The sequence below is a fragment of the Scatophagus argus genome, chromosome 13 (assembly GCF_020382885.2).
Source record: "Scatophagus argus isolate fScaArg1 chromosome 13, fScaArg1.pri, whole genome shotgun sequence".
Classification (NCBI taxonomy): domain Eukaryota; kingdom Metazoa; phylum Chordata; class Actinopteri; family Scatophagidae; genus Scatophagus; species Scatophagus argus.
In genome coordinates, this window is record NC_058505.1 from 13,046,419 (window position 1) to 13,062,796 (window position 16,378).

General features: G+C 42.3%; 2 protein-coding genes across 5 annotated transcripts in view; both read left to right on the top strand.

Annotated features, from left to right (window-relative positions):
- The first annotated feature begins 1,638 nt into the window (after window positions 1-1,638).
- ticam1 (toll-like receptor adaptor molecule 1) lies at window positions 1,639-5,141 on the top strand. The gene is made up of 2 exons (XM_046409496.1): window positions 1,639-1,893; window positions 2,043-5,141. The coding sequence occupies exon 2, from the start codon at window positions 2,147-2,149 to the stop codon at window positions 3,929-3,931; it is 1,785 nt and encodes a 594-aa protein (XP_046265452.1). The 5' UTR covers window positions 1,639-1,893; window positions 2,043-2,146; the 3' UTR covers window positions 3,932-5,141.
- Window positions 5,142-6,306: 1,165 nt separating this feature from the next.
- Window positions 6,307-16,378, top strand: part of camsap2b (calmodulin regulated spectrin-associated protein family, member 2b) — a 31,386-nt gene continuing 21,314 nt past the window's right edge. The window contains exons 1-3 of one of the 4 annotated variants that reach the window (XM_046408788.1): window positions 6,307-6,673; window positions 6,795-7,056; window positions 12,683-12,942. In XM_046408788.1, the coding sequence (XP_046264744.1) occupies window positions 6,918-7,056; window positions 12,683-12,942 (399 nt within the window). In that variant the 5' untranslated portion in view covers window positions 6,307-6,673; window positions 6,795-6,917. Of the gene's footprint in view, window positions 7,057-12,682; window positions 12,943-16,378 lie in introns of those variants that run through there. The other 3 variants (XM_046408789.1, XM_046408787.1, XM_046408790.1) reach the window with 3 other exon arrangements.

A 16,378-nucleotide genomic window follows, 5' to 3' on the forward strand; every position in this document is an offset into this window, starting at 1 on the left:
TTTGCTCCAAACACGATTACTGAAGCTGTACAAAGCCATGAACTGACAGAACATCTTATATGTTTTGCCGAAAGGTGAACACAAATTTACCGCCAGGCTGACTAACACAGCTGCTGGGAGAGTGCGTCTCTCGTTAAAAGAACTGACCTCAATAAAGACGGACGTTTGGCAGTCCGTTATGTAACTGACTGAGGATGATCCTGAGGCTGTGTGTATATGTGTGTGTGTAGTGTTTTTTTGTGCAAGCGCTTTCATGTGTGCATCTGCTTGCATGTGCATATGTGTTAGGGAGGTGGAGGGCATATATGGTGTGGAGTGGTTAGAAATTCCATGTACATATCACGGCTAGTTAGGGAATGTGTGAAAATTACTGGGGTGTGGAAGGGTCTGGATCTTCTTCATCTGAATATTATACATCTCCTCAACATTCAAAATTAATACCGAACAGTATTGTATTGGCACAATTTGTTTAATTGTGTACCCAGTTAGTTTGGGCTTAGTCACTTAATAGTATTGCTAGTTTACACATAAATATGTGGTGCAAACAGCACTTTGCTAGCTTTCATGAAAACTTTAAGGTATGGTGCATGCAGAGGGAGATTTATTTAACTGACATTTGTTTTAACTTCTGCTTCCTCTGCAGCTGTAGCACAGGCCCCCAGCAAGGGGCAAACACTGATTTCCCTCACAGCAAAAGGAGAAATGAGCCAAGACAGGGTTCAATAAATGTATTCTGTACTGGATTCATATTCAATAAATATGCAATCAAACCCTTGTTATATAACCCAATGCCTGAATCCCAAACCCCAGCAAATATATCACTTGATACAGTCATATTAACTATATGAAGGAAAGGCTAAAATAAAATATCAAGGGCAAAAAAATACCACCCCCTCCTCTTAAACTACCATCGTTTTTAGCTTTTAGCCTAAGGAAAACTTATAATGTGCTTTCTCTATTGTAAGATAATTTTCATACAGTTCCTTAGTTGACTCAGAGTGCTGTTAGCTACACTTAAAGCAAAAGAGCTGTGGTCTTGTGGCATGTGCCATGGTCCAACTGAATGGTGATACTTTATAAAGGCACACAAATATACCAATGCTACAATAGACAGAAACCACAGTTCTTACAGAGGTACTGTAAGAACTCAGAAGTGGACATATCACACTGCGCTCAGCACTAAGAACAGAGAGACTCTCTGTCTGCACTGTATTGAGGGATTTGATGTTGGCTTGCACTCTGTCTGCTGTGACCCCACCCCTGGTAAATACAGGGTTGGAGGTTTCCTCCGTGGATAAAAATACACTTGCCTCTTAGCAGAGAGGGAGAAAAGCCAGAATTCTTCTACCTCCTGCGCCTATTGTGCATGAGGAACTAAAGACTCCCACACTCATCACAAGTTTTCCTTCTGCTGATTTGCAATATTGTGGGAAATTTAAGTATTCAGAAGTTTTCAGAGTGTCACAAAGTACATATTAATGAGGTGACCAGCTATTCTGGTGAATATTTGCATTATGTACAGCATCTGTTAAATTATTTGGTAATGTGGTATGTCTTCAGTATTCCCAAATGCTTCTTCCTGCTTTAGCTTTTTGTCCCTCATGAGCTCCCTTATTTTACAGCTTGTGACATCATCAAGAGCTTCAAGCTGGCAGAGGCCCACTTGATACGAGTACGGCTACTGCTGAATTTTATACCGAAGTTCAACAAGATTCTCTGCACCCAGTTTTGTTGCTCTGTGGTCAATTTCAGTTGTGCACTAAGAACTCCCTGTCAAGAGAGAGTTTTCTGCAGCTGAACTGTGGGTAAAAGAGAGATTCTGAGTGACTTCCTTGTTTGATCTGATAGCATACAGACTCATTTTAATGTTTTGGCGCCTACAACTCCATAGTGGTGAGTAATTGTTGGCAAGTTTGAAATTTTTTTTGTGTCAGAAAATCAGTTTGATCTATTAAATTCAATTTGGGCTGCTTATACAAATGCAGTTGAAGTACAAGAACACATCATATTGTGACTATAACTACTGATTCATTTCTTTACAGAAACAAGAATGTCTGAAATTGTGCACACCTCTCTGAAACAACAAAAGTTTTTGATGGAATGAGAAAGTTGGAAAACGGAGTTTGAACAGCAAGTAAAACTAAAAATGAGTCACGGGGTACAAGAAAACCAAGGGACAGGACTGAGAGATGTTTTTGACGCACTCCTTAAAGCACCTCCTGAGCGCCTACTAAGCCTGACATTCCAGCTGAGTGAGTCTCCTGAAGATAATATCATACACGCCTTGTGTCTGATCGTCCTCCAGAAGGAGGCGCAGGCCATGAAAAAACTCCAGATGCTTGGGGACAACCACCTTGCTAAACATCTGGCTGAAAAGTGGCAGACGAGTGAAGGTAAACCAGAAGATTTTGGGATTCATTGTGGTAATTTCCAAGAGTTTACACAGGAATCTTTGGCTTTGTTGGCACGCATTTTCAAAGTTTTGTCAGAGCAGAGGCTGTGTGATCCACTTCTGAGAAACCTGGCATATCAGAGAGCCATTTCTAGTGATGATCAAAAAACAAGCAGTTGTGAGGATCTCTGGTATGGTCAACTCAGGGAGGAAGCTAAAGCTGTCTGTGGGCCTCAGTTCGAGGAGTGGATGTGCTCCACTATGGATCTCAAGCCTGGGTCGTATTGTGACCTTCACAGGAGCCTGGAGGAAGGCAGCAAAGTCACTTTGTCCCAGGATGAGTCAGATAGAGCTCACAGTCTGCCCAGTCCACTGCAGGCAAGTTCCTCAGTGCTCTCATACCCTACTCATCTAGAGATAAGTGTTCCTTCAACTGCCTCATTTCATGACGACCGAAAAAGAACTCCAGAAATATCAGGTGAACGTAAATTAAACAGTCCGACTGTCCTTGTTAGTGAATTTGGCACAGAAAATGCCTGTGGACAGTCTCAGACTATGTCCATTGCACAGAAGCAATCAAGGATGGATGAAACATTTGCCGCAGAGAACAGTAAGTTGAACAGTCGTACCACTCCCACTCAGACCACCAACCTGACCAATGAACCAAATTTGGTACTACCTATCACAACAAACTTTGTTCCCAAGATGCCTGTTGCAAATAAAATGCATGAAAGTAGCAATGCAGAAGAGGAGGAGGAGGAGGAGGAGGAAACAATATTCTATGCATTTGTTATCTTGCATGCGCCAGAGGATGCGGAAATGGCCGACAGCATGAGGGAAAAACTGGAAAAGGTCATTGATGGTAAAGGTGCAACTTTCTCTGAGGACTTTGCCACCCCTGGAAAGAGCTCTCTCAAGTGTGTGGAGGATGCTATCAACAACACAGCCTTTACACTTTTGCTGCTCACCCGCAACTTCAACACTCGCATGCAGGACCTGGAGACAAACTCTGCCCTCATCAACTCCATTAACAAGAAACACAAGTACAACACTGTCATCCCTCTGCTGCCACAGGAGAATTGCATGCCCAAAGAGAGCATGCCTTTAGTTTTGAAGACGATAATTCCTCTCGAGGAGAACAAGAACTTTGAGAGAAAAATCAGAAAGTCAATGTCTCCAGCAAACATTAAAATGCAGAGGAAAATCTGGATTGAAGAGCAGACAGTGAAAAAGCAGATAGAAAGGCAGGAGAGACTAAAGCGATTCAACCAGCAGCAAAACCAGCTGATCAAAGAGTGTGAAGCAACACAGTTGCTGGAGAGAGAGAACCTTAGGCTTTTAATGAGACAAAAACTTCTTCTCTGTTCCAGTGTGTCACCGGAACAGGATGGTGGAGACAGGAATTGGTGGCAACAACAACCAAATATTCATATTAATAACGCTAAGTACATTATGATTGGCAATGACTCTCAGATGACGGTGGATATGGGTGGAGGTGTGGACAAAGATAATTCAGTTTCCAGAGACGAGGAGCAATAATATGATAAAATAATGATATGGCGAGGATAAGCTGACATTTTCTTGAATCAATTTATTTGTAGAAACAGAGAGAAACGATTTGCAATGTTTTCTGAACACTAAAACGTTAGCACCGTAAGCACCACTGTGGACTGTTCACTGCAGATTGTTTCTCTGTACTTAAATTTAAACAATTAAGTGCCATCTGATGTGAGACGAAAAATTTAAGACAGTCTGTTGAGTAGAACAGGGGCTTTTCAAATGAATATTTAGCAAAAGACTGCCATCTAATGACTGGTGTGTGGTACATACATCCTGATCTCAAATGCTGTATGAACCCACTTTAGACACTAGGGAGCAATGCTGTCACATGCTCCTTATCAGAATCAGACTTAGAATCAGAATTCCTTTATTTATCCCCAAGGGGAAATTCTTCTTTCTTACAGACATTGTAATTTTCCCAAGCAAGAAAATGAAAAGATGGGAACAAAAATTTTTAGATAGAAATAGAAAAAATATAAAATAAAATGAAATATAAGATATTTACATATATATTTCCAGGGTAATCCAGGGTACAATGTTCATGTGTCCGTTACAGTTCTGTAGTTTAATGGCGACAGGCAGGAATGATTTTATGTGTCGCTCTGTTTTGCACCGTGGGAGTAAGAGTCTCTTACTGAACGAGCTCCTGTAGCTGATCAGCACACTGTGGAGAGCGTGAGAGGGAAAGTCCAGTATAGTCCTTATTTTGGACAATATCCTCCTCTCAGACACCACTGTCAGAGAGTCCAGTTCCTCTCCCTCAACATGGCTGGCCTTCTTGATGATGCTGTTAAAGTTTGTTATTGTTCCTCAGCTTTATGAAGCAATTTTTATTCCAGTTCTCACTATAATTCCATCAATATGGAGATTGATGCTATAAATGACACTTGAAGTCTCTTACTGTGTATGTATATACTTGTTTCCTATTTGCTCTTACTCGTATTTGCCTTTAATCAGTGGTGGAAGAAGTATTCAAAACTTTTACTTAGGTAAATCTAATAGTACTGCAAAGGAAAAAAATGCTCAATTATTGATTAAACATTCTGTAGTCAAACCTACTAGACAAGTTAAAATGAACAAGTATTAAAATTAAATGTGTGTGGTGTTAAAATAAATTTAAAAAAAACATTTAAGTGTATTTTAATGTTCTTCATGTTTGCGAATCTAAAATTTAAAAATAAAAATGTCATTGCCATATTGTCGCTGTCGGATTTCTTCCAGGGTGTGTGTGATAGAGATGGCCACATTATTATTATTATTATCAGTCCCTAACAGGACTCTCATGCTTCATTTTTGCCTTCACATCAGAGAGGTACATTCTGATGTGACTTACGGTTAATAATTGAGCATATTCTTCTCTGTAATGATCCTAAACCTCACTTTTTGTCACCCAAGTGGACACATACTGTCACAAAATCAAGGTGGCTCTGCTTTATCTTCTGCCACTGGGGCGTCCTATCCAGATTTGTCACTGTATATCAGACTGACTCTTGCATATTGTGTAGCTTTAATTCTGTTATATCTCGGTGAAGGACTATTTTATTCTATTTTTAATTTATTGCTTTGGTGACCATTTATCATTCAGTATAAATCTGTGATGACATCTCTTAACAGGATAAGAAAATTCTGTGACCTGCTGCACCGCTCATCCTAATACTCTTAATACTGAAACAAATCATTGTAATGAAGTAAAAACCAGGCTGATTTTTCATGAATTGTGTACATGCAAGACATGCAGGAGAACAGCAAGATTTAATAGGCTTATCTTATTTTGATCTAACTGGACTACAGCTATCAGACAAAAGTAGTGGTGCACGAAACACACATCTCGCTGTTGTGTAAATGTACTGGATAAAAGTCTAAGGTCGTACAAAAGCAAATAGTGCATTATAAGTACTCGTGATTAAGTTTAGCATCCTTTTCTTACAGTAATCAGCAATATTATGATAATCAGTCCTTGTCTTTGTTTTGCGTTATACCAGAATACCAACAAAATGGAAAACAATTTTAAAAAACATAATCTGGAAGGCAAATAAAATTTAGGAAAGAGACACTTTTGTTTTCTGCTGTGTTTAAAAACACTTCTGACTTTTGTTGTTGTTGTTCTTGTTGATATCAAAGAATCGTCTTAATGAAATGACAACAGTAAAAATAATCAGAAATAACAACAAATGCATATCTGTTTTCAGCATTAGTGCTAGCCGTTCTGTATTTATTTATTTATTTTATCAAAGCGTATTTTTTGTTCTCCAGCTCTCCATGGAAACAACATCTGGGAGTTAGTCAGAAACCCTCCTCCCTTGTAACTCCACCTTGGTTTGTATTACACTGTGGTGACTCCTGTCAGGATTGAATAGACTGGGTGGGTGGACCGCGCATGCGCAGTACGCCCTATCCTCCGATCAGTGCGGCAGGAAAAGCGCAGAGAAGACGCCGCGGAGAGATAGAGAGAGGGAGAGAGAGAGAGAGAGAGAGAGAGAGAGGGGAGAACAGTTGGAAAAGAAAAGGAAGGACAACATGGACACGAAGAGCGTCCTTCGTTGACGTGTGAAACTGTCCCGTGGTGGTGGACTGTGGCTTTCCTCGCCTGCCGCACAGCCGCTCCGTTATGTCGGACAACCTGAGGATAATAATGTCAAGGAACGGAGGAAACCTTCAGAAATCCTGCTCCTAAACTGCGCTGTGCTGTCAGGGTTGAAGGATTTTACGGAAAACATTTAAGTGAGGATGGTGCTCATGTGAGGGAGGAGTGCTCTTGTCTGTACCCCCTCTCGTCGTGCTCTCCAACAATCAAGGCCACGGCTCAAAGTTTTTTTTTTTTTTTTACATTTTTTTTCTGCAGAAGGAGGGAATTTGCTGCATTGAATTCCTCCGGACGGGATGTCATCCGCAGTCAGGAGGAGTTCCTGAGGCTGACTGATCCTCCAGCTGCACCGTATAAAGCGGGATCCGGGGACAATTAAAGATGGGAGATGCGGCAGATGACAGAGGGATGAGACGGACCTTCATCGTCCCCGCCATCAAGAGCTTCGATCACTACGACTTTACCAGGGCCAAGATATCATGCAGCCTGACGTGGCTGGTGGCCAAGGCTTTCGGCTCGGGTAGGTGGCGCCTCCTAATCATCTCCATCTCTGGATTAGATTAATGGCAAACATTACAGATAATCATCTAACATGTAATAATGTGGACTGATGTCGAGCTCACGAGGGACTATTTTGTAAACAGCAGCCTGTACTCAGACACTCAGTGTTAACAGTCAAATCCATTTAATCTGCTCACTTATTTAAGTGTGCCTCCCCACAAACAAACTTTTTTGATTTTTTGCTCTATGAAGCAGCGGAAATTGATCAGAAGTGGTCTCCATACACAGATAACTCTTCTTTATCCGTATAGTGAGTACTAATATCAACTCAACTTGTGGTATTATAGGCTTAATGATTACATTGCTGTATTTTTGCATTGCAGTGTTTTGCATATGACAGTCATTGCCTTGAGTTCATAGGTTAAATCCCCTACATCACTGCTCGTGTTATGCTGATTTAACCTGTTGCATGCCTAATGATAGTTGTTCCCCACTGTAGAAGGGAGGCCCAGTCTGTTATGTAACCCTCCTGTGTAAAGACCTGTACTGTCAGCCTTTACTGTTTGATGGCTGACCAACAGATGCAGAGGCTTCTCTGCTTAAGTGTAAGGCTCCTGCTTACATCAGTCTGTCCACTATTTTCTCATATAATTGAATAATTAGCAACACGTTCAGAAAATTCAGTGCATTCTGAACAAGTTTGCAAACACATACAAACAAACTGTGCCTGCTCATAAGTCTAATGACTTCCCTCAGTTTGTTTTACTTGCAGCTTTACTTGCTCGTCACGCTTTCCTAACAAGATCCATCCATCGATCCATTTTCTATACCGCTTATCCGTCAGGGTCGCAGGGGGGCTGGAGCCCATCCCAGCTGACTACGGGCAGCGAGAGGCAGGGTTACACCCTGGACTGGTAGCCTGTCAATCGCAGGACTGACACACACTCACACCTCGAGGCAGTGTAGAGTGGCCAGTTAACCTAATGTGCATGTTTTGGGGGTTGTGGGAGGAAGTCGGAGTACCTGAAGAAAACCCACACAGAACATGCAGACTCCACACAGAAGGACCCAGACTGGAACCTTCTTGCTGTGAGGCGACAGTGCTAACCACTGTACCACCGTGTCGCCTTTATTAACAAGATGACATCTTAACATTGTTTGTTAAGTTCACTATCACATTACAAGAGGAAAAAAGCAGCAACTCTTCAAAACTGAGAATCTGCAAATAGGAAATGTTTGGAATTTCTGCTTGGAAAAAAATAAAAGATTTAAACAATCAAGGATTACGGTAATTTATTTCTGCTTGTACAACACAGGATAGCACAGCAGAATGGAAGTTTGTGGTCAGCTGGAAAAGCTGACATCTAGTTGATGGTTAAGTTTTGCTTGTGTTCTCAGTTTTCATTTGGATATGTGTGTCCGTTAGTATTCTTTCTATGTGACTACATGTATCCAAGCTCCAGTCTGTCTTCTTTTCTCAGTGTGGTCTGGAAGCAGCGCTGGCGGCCAGCCCTCATAAAGAGTAATTCCAGCCTGCTCTCGGCCCAGAGGTTTACCCCAGCTGCTAATGAATGCTTTTAACAGCTGCGCCTACATGTACGATACTGTCTCCACCACACAGACAGACGAACCTAGAAAGAGACGGATCAAAAGACAGACCTCTGAATCACCCATTGATCGAGCAGTGAGTGCCAAATAGGGCAGCACACCACTCTTTATTTATTTACTCTCAGACACCGTGAAATGGTGAAGAGACATACAAGGTGGAGGACAGCAACATGTGGGAAAGCCACTCTGAGTTGGGGCTGGGACTGGTAGCACTGCAGTGCTTTTTTCCCCCATCAAGTGACACAGTTTCAGCTCCCAGCATGGCCGAAAACTGTGGCCCAATTCATATCCAGTCCTCCGAGCCTGTGCTTGGCCTAGTTTGGATGGATGAGCGATGGTTTGAATCTGGTGATGATGCTCAGGTTTAACGATTTTCTCATGAGTTGAAAAAATGTTCATATTGAACCTTTTGAAAAGAGAAGTCACAAAATGAGTTAAAGTTATAAGGAGGAGAGAAGAGGGAGATAAGAGATTGGAGGAAAATTAATAAAATGCTTTGTGAAGATTTGGAGTGACATTCGTGCATGTGGAGTTTTGTGAGTGGGTGTAATAAATGTCAACGTGTTACTCTCACCACACTATTGCCCTGATGTGTCTCCCTGTTGGCGTAATATGAACTTTGAGTGCATGGCAGCTAAGGACCAAACAGAGGTCGCCTCAGATTTTAATGACAGTGCTTAAGTGCTAAGCTAATGTATTCAAGTACTGTTAAAGAGGGCCGTCAGACATGCTTTAAGACACATAAAACCACTCTGCTTTGACTAATTATTTGTGTCTGATGTGAGTTTTTCCACCATAAGTGTGTGTGTGTGTGTCTTTTCATGATGCATATTGATAACCAGTTATCTTCCAGAGTAATAGCACAAAATCAAACATCCAAGAGAAGTAACAGTATCTAAATAAAGAGGATTCCAGCTTCGAATCCTGGTCTGGATCCTTCTAGTTTGTTCTCCGTGTGCCTGTGTGGGTTTTCTCCGTGTACTCTGGCTTCCTCCCACAGTCCCAAAAACATGCACATTAGGTTAAATGGCTACTCTACATTGCCCCTAGGTATGAGTGTGTGCATGTGTGTTTGTGTGTACCCTGCATCACGCCTGTAGTCAGCTGGGACAGACTCCAGCCCCCCACGACCCTGTCTGATAAAGCAGGTATAGAAAATGGATGAATGGACTTCTGAGTGGAGAGAAATGAGAGTCAATATGTTTAAATTAAAATATCTGAAGTCATTCAGTACTGAGTTTTCACCACGGGGTCGTATCACGAAGATCTACTTAGAACTCCGGTTCTTCATCACGTAAACACATAGATGACTGTGGAGAGCCAAGGTAATATTGTTTTCCAGCCATTGTGGAATGAATGCTGCTGTGCCCATAAAGCTGTGAGGGACCTTTATGCTTTGATCAGCTGACCAGTTGTGCAGTGATTTTCATGGCCTCTGTGTTTCAGATGTCGAGAAGCAAGCTCAGTAAACATGTAAGTGTAGGAAAATTAATAACCAGTGAATATCCATTACATGAAATTTTGCCTCTAGCCAATCATGTAGCTGCTAAGATCCTGTAGCTCAGATGGCAGAGAGGGTTGGCAGCTAATTGCAGGGTTAGTTTGATCCCCTGCTTCTCCTCTTCATATATCATTGAACAAGATACTGAAACCTGCAATTACCCCTAATGTCTCCACATAGGAAAAACATGCAAGTCAGTTTGTACAAAAGAATCTTACAAATTAGTGTAACGTTGAAGTGGATATTGTCATTACTTTTATATTTACATTGGACATGAGTACGACTGCTCGTACACCACCCACAAATAGTTCACCCACATTGAATTAGGAGTAGCTGCAGTTCCCCTCAGTTTTAATCTCTCTCAGCTCATTGTTTTGGATGTTTTGACCAACGACAGACTGTTTGCTACCTGCTCAGGACCAAACAGAAGACAGATGCAATGAAGGTGCACAGTACAGAAACATTTATCAGCTTAAAGGCCAGATATTTCCCTCAGGGACCGGTGGAGACTAAAACAGAGCTAATAGGAGAGATTAGATTCATCAGTCTGACACAAACGTGATTCAGACTGGTGATAATGATGCTCTGTGTCTGTTGGATGTGTAAGATGTTGTTGTTAGCTTAAAAGATGGGGATACCAGTATGTCACTGTTGTGTCTGCAGCTTGTTTCCCAAGTAGTCAAACAAATCAGCTATTTCACTTTTTATTATCTAGTTTGTCACATGATGGCAGTGACGAACTGATAATCTAACCTCCGTGAATACATAAGAAATCTTTACCAGTTGGCAACCTAACTGGCTGAATTAGTTTTAACAAGTTGGGCAGTATGAATCAACTGTGCTGACCGTCAAGTTGTGTATGCTGAGCTGTGATCCCGGGAGTCTCCAGGCGAGCAGTCTTCTCTTCCTGTGGCAGCTACTTCCTGTCTGTTTCCTCTTTGATGGCCAACACAAAGGAGAGGGTTTTCACTTGACGAGGCAGATTTTCATGAACTTGTTTGCAGTGTTTTAGTGCTGTTCTGCTGTTCTTTTCTGCAATAATTTTGTTAACCTCAGAGTTTAAAGTCCAACCAGTTGAACACTCTCAAGAACTTTCATGTGGAACTGAAACTGCTTTTATCCGAAAAGAAAGCGTGTATCTTTGTGAAGAGTTCTTGAGTGTAAGAACGTACTGAAATGAACCATTTCCAGCAAAAGCACCATAATTACTTCACACTGATGTCGCTTGAGTTGCCAAACTTGTATTCTCAAAGACTCGATCATTCAAGTAGAGCTCGATTGTTCAGCTTTATAGACGTTCTTACAAAAGTTGGATCGATTTAATAGTTGTGACTAGACGCTGGGGGGCTTGTTCAGAAGTAGATACTGATGTGGTTTAACATCTGCCTGTTGCTTTAAATATCTGTTTATCACCCAGCACATGGTTGTGTGTGTGTGTGTGTGTGTGTTTGGGGGGGGGGTCTGTCTGCAAACACCACAGCCACTGGAAAACTGCTGTGGTTTGATCACATGCTTAATGGATTTTTTTTTTTTTTTTCCTGGCCTGAGCTTTAAATTTTTTTTTTTTTTTTTTAATAATATTGTTTTGCTGATCTCCTTTGCATCTATGTTGTTGTTATTTGGGGTTGAAGTACAGAAAGCTGTACCTTTAAGATAGATTCCTTTAGTGTCCTTTGTTTGCCTCAGTGTGATTCAGAGGCAGGCAGAGAGGAAATGACCCCACACACCAGGAATACACACTCATACTGGAGTATGCAGTGTTAAAACACACACACACACACACACACACATTCCTATACAAGGCTACACACACAGGACAGAGGTGCATAGAGTGTGTATGTCATTCAGTGACGGATTGATGACTGATGTATTCTAACTTTGAGTCACAATATGTGGTTAACAACAACATAGTAAAGGGTGAAAGAGAGAGAGTGTGTTTTTGGTGTGTGTGCGTGTGTGTGAAGTAAACTGTAGCCTATATGTGTGGAGGAAGTGTCTGTTACAAAGCATGGAGAACCTTCTAATCTCATTACCTCATCCAGTAAATCTGATTTGAAGAAAATAGCTGGACTCACACAGTAGGTTTTTTTTGCTCACAAGATTCCCTGTGTGTAACTTTAGTGAGATAAGCATTAACAAATACACACATGGCGCTGCTGTGCTTATAATTATTCTTGTGAAAATTCTCTCCCTACCTGAAAACAGCCTTTTTCCACTAACTGACTTTGTAGCTTATGAAAATGTGCTTTTCAGTGATGTTGATCAGGAGGTTTTGTGTATACCATCTTTTCTGGGTGTGTGCAACAAGCTTTGAGCTGGCTGTGGCATGGAGGCGAGGCTCTGGGCTACACTGTACTGTAGTGAAGCCATAGCAACAACAACAAAGGCAGTGAAATATAGAAAGAATAGCAGCATAGCTTTTTAATGCCTGCATGGATTCACTGTTTGCTTCTTTGTGTGTATGTTGGTGTTCTACCAGAGATGCAACTGTAACCGTGTATCCTCTCTCTTCCTCTTTGTCTTTCTTTCCCCTCAGATGCAGTACCAGAGGAGCTGGCTGAACCTTTATACAGGGACCAGTACAACCAGGAGCACCTGAAGCCTTCAGTGGCCTGCCTGCTCCAGTCTGCAGAGCTCTACTGCCGGGCGGGAAGCCTGATCCTCCGTAGTGACGCTGTTAAACCTTTACTGGGACACAATGCTGTCATCCAGGCCCTGGCCCAGAAAGGCCTGTATGTCACTGACCAGGACCGACTGGTCACCGAGAGAGATCTGACCAGCACGCCTATACACATGGTGAGCTGACATGTACATCCTATTGTGTCTGGTTTTACATTTTACACATTTTACAAAAACTAGCGGAAGTTGATTGAATTTGATTTAGCTCACAGTTCAGAATTCAGACAAATAAACTCATTTGAATCAGAGAAAAGCAACACATTCTCACATTTGAGAAGCTGGAACCAGCAAATGCTCAATAAATGACTTAAATCGTCTTATTTTCTGTGATTCGACCAGTCGATTAATCGGTTCATTGTTTCGGAGCTATGATAACTGTGGATGCTTTGCCATATCGTCCCCTCATGGGAATAAGTGAGTCCAGTGATTTTGTTTGTGTGTACTGCTCCGTACGTCCTATCGTCCTCTATGAACTGTCCTGCTGAGAGAAAAACAACCGCTAATGACGGGTTTCCTATAGCAACCCATTACTCACTGTTGGGTCTCTGTGTCATTAGACAGCAAACATGCCTTACCACCAAGAGATATTCAAATACTATGTTGTCAATACTGTGTGCAGTAATGGATGAAAAGGGATAATAAGGCTACAACATCCAGTTTCATTACTGATTGATATTAATCTGAAAATCTTTACGTTGATCTTATTGTCCGTCCCACAGTCCATAACACAAAAGGTATTCAATTTACAGTGATATGAGACAGAGAATTCTTGTTAATTTTTTTATTTGGCTTTTTTTTTAACTCAAACAATTACCGTACCATACTGTCAATAATTTCCTGTAGATTGGGTAATTAGCTCATTGTTTCAGCTCCACGACGTAATGCTGTCGCCTTTTGTGAGTCGAGCAGAAGGCTCAAAAGTTGTTCGTTTGTGCTGTTTTAGTTCTGAAGAAAGGGTTGAATCTGTGGCTGCTAGATCCAGACACAGTTCTAGCACATGCATGGCTGGAGACCAGGCTTCAACTTCTGCTGACGCCAAAAGGTGTCTGCATTGCAGTGCATGCTCTCTCTATCTCCCTCCCTCTCTCACTCTGTCTCACTGTTTCTTTCCTCAACTCTCCCTCTCTCCCTCCGTTCGCCACTTTCCTTCCGTCTCCATCTCTCTTCCTGTCACGACTTCTTTTTTCAGCCCTTGTCACCCCACCTCTGGCTCGTGCCAGATCTTACCTTTGTGGATTTAATGAGACCGCGACATTATTATCGCCTGAGTATTTAATTGAAGCTTAAGCATATTTCATCCAGACCGCCAGTGCCCACACATCTTTCACTCTCTCTGCTTATATTTTTCTATGCTTGTACTCTATGCTTTTATAGTGCTAGGGGTAAAATCCAAAGGACATATTTATGTTTAAGGTGATTGTGCTCACTACAAAACTCACTGACTGAGGAAATAATGAAACTGGGAGTGACGAGCAGTGATTAATTGCAAGGCGTAATGATCCCATGTCCTTTCACACCTATAAAGGTAAATGTGCAGTCTCTCTTTGTCTCTGTGTATAGTAGGTGATTTAGTGGCAGTGTTAAGTAGACAAATGGAGCCCATAGGCCCTCGACTTCCTATGACTGCTGACCTTCATTTGTGTAACACACAGCCAGGCTATTTGTTAACCTGCCTTTTCTTATTATTGCTCTGTGCCCTACAGAATTCATTAGATTGACCCTACAAAGTGAAGAAACTGTGTGTGTGTGTGTGTGTGTGTGTGTGTGTGTGTGTGGATTCAGCAGGATAATTTCAGTCACGCTAAAGTGAGGGCTTTTCATTTTGGGTTATGGTATATCTGCAGAGAAAATGATGACCTCATGCTTTTCCAAATAAGAATAACTCATGTCAGGGAGGAGGAGGAGGAGGAGGAGGAGGAGAAGGAGGAGGAGGAGCGTGGCAGTCTGTCAGGGTGAATGGATGTAGAGAGAGAGAAGTAGGGAAGGGACGGAAAGATGGAGTTTTTGGGCTTCCATTTGGTTGTGATCCAGGAGGAGGCAGGAAAGTAGAGCAAGAGAAGAGAGGAAAGGATGAGTGTGGAAGTATACAAGAGGACGGATGGAAAGGGCAGAGACGGGGAAGAGATGTGGAAAGGCGGGAAGAAACCAGAGGAGGGATAAGGTATTGCTTTTTGGAGGGCGGGACAGCATGTGTGCGCCAGGGAACGGAGTGGAAAAGGCCTGCTGTTAATATGGCCATCTGGAAAGAGGAGAGAGGGGGGAAAAGTGAGGGAGATGACGGGGGAGGAGAAGAGCGGAGTACATGGAGAGCAGGGAGGGTTGAGGAGAGGAGGAAGGAGGAAGACGTGATGTGCACTACTGCAGCACTGTGGAGGGTGGAGTCTCACTTTAAGTCAAAGCACGTCTGGTGCACAAATGAAAGCCACCCACCACCACCACCACTGCCCCACCCGCATTACCCCCGCTTCACATTCACACGCACACACGCCTCCAAAGAGCTGTCTGACCTCCAGCAGTGCGCACAAGACCTGTATGTCCTTTTCTAGCTCTACCTTTGTGTTTCTGATGGACTTTTTTCGGTATCACACGTGCTCGCATTGCGCTGCCCTCTAAGTGTTAAAACACTGAGACGAGAAACTGATGGAGGAAAGAGAGAGAAAGAGAGAGAGAGGCGTAACGGTAATTGAATTTTCCTGCAGAGGGGCGTATACCTCTGTCTAAAGCTTTCTGTCGAGTATTGCTGAAAGATTTGCAGGATTTTGGGGATGTCTGTGTGAGAGAGATAGCGAGAGTGGTCATTAATTTTTACAGGCTGTTTGGACAATTGCAACTGCAACAGTCAGCACACATTAGCATCTCAATAGGACCAGACATGTAGGTGTAAAGTTGTACAATAAAAACACTTGTGCTGCTCAGATGCAGGCCATTTCTGAGCGTGTACCTGTGTTGAATGGACACTTGTGATGTTTGTGCAGTAAGAGGTTACTTTGATTATCTGTTTGCTCAGCTGTATTGTGCTTCCCTGTTGATGCCTTTGATCAAGGGTGCACACACACACACACACACCCGTGCAGCCAGAATACTGATGCTCCTGTTAGATACTGTGCATGAGTGCATTTTACAGCTCTTCACAGCTCTCTATGACCAGTGTGTGCCATTTCCACAGCCTTATAAGGTGTGTCCGTCACTGTGAGTGGTTTAGACTCGTCTGTGTATACACACACACCCCAAAGGTCTTTGTGAAGGGATAATAGACAGCACATGGCTTTTAAATCCAAGCAGTATTGTCAACAGTAGTAGATACGAGAACAGTCTGTAGATATGTAAGCAGAGACTCCATATACTGACTGTCTGTCCTCTTCTCTGTCTCTTGTGCACTGGTTTCTAATACAGATGTTTGGACGTGGATAAAAATCCTAATGAAATGAAATTAACACCGTGTAATTTGTCATCACCATTTAAATTAATGTGGTTTTTCTGTCTAGTGCTCTGAACACACACACAGAATCATGCACACACAGCTACACCGCCTTCTTAACGACATTAATGATTT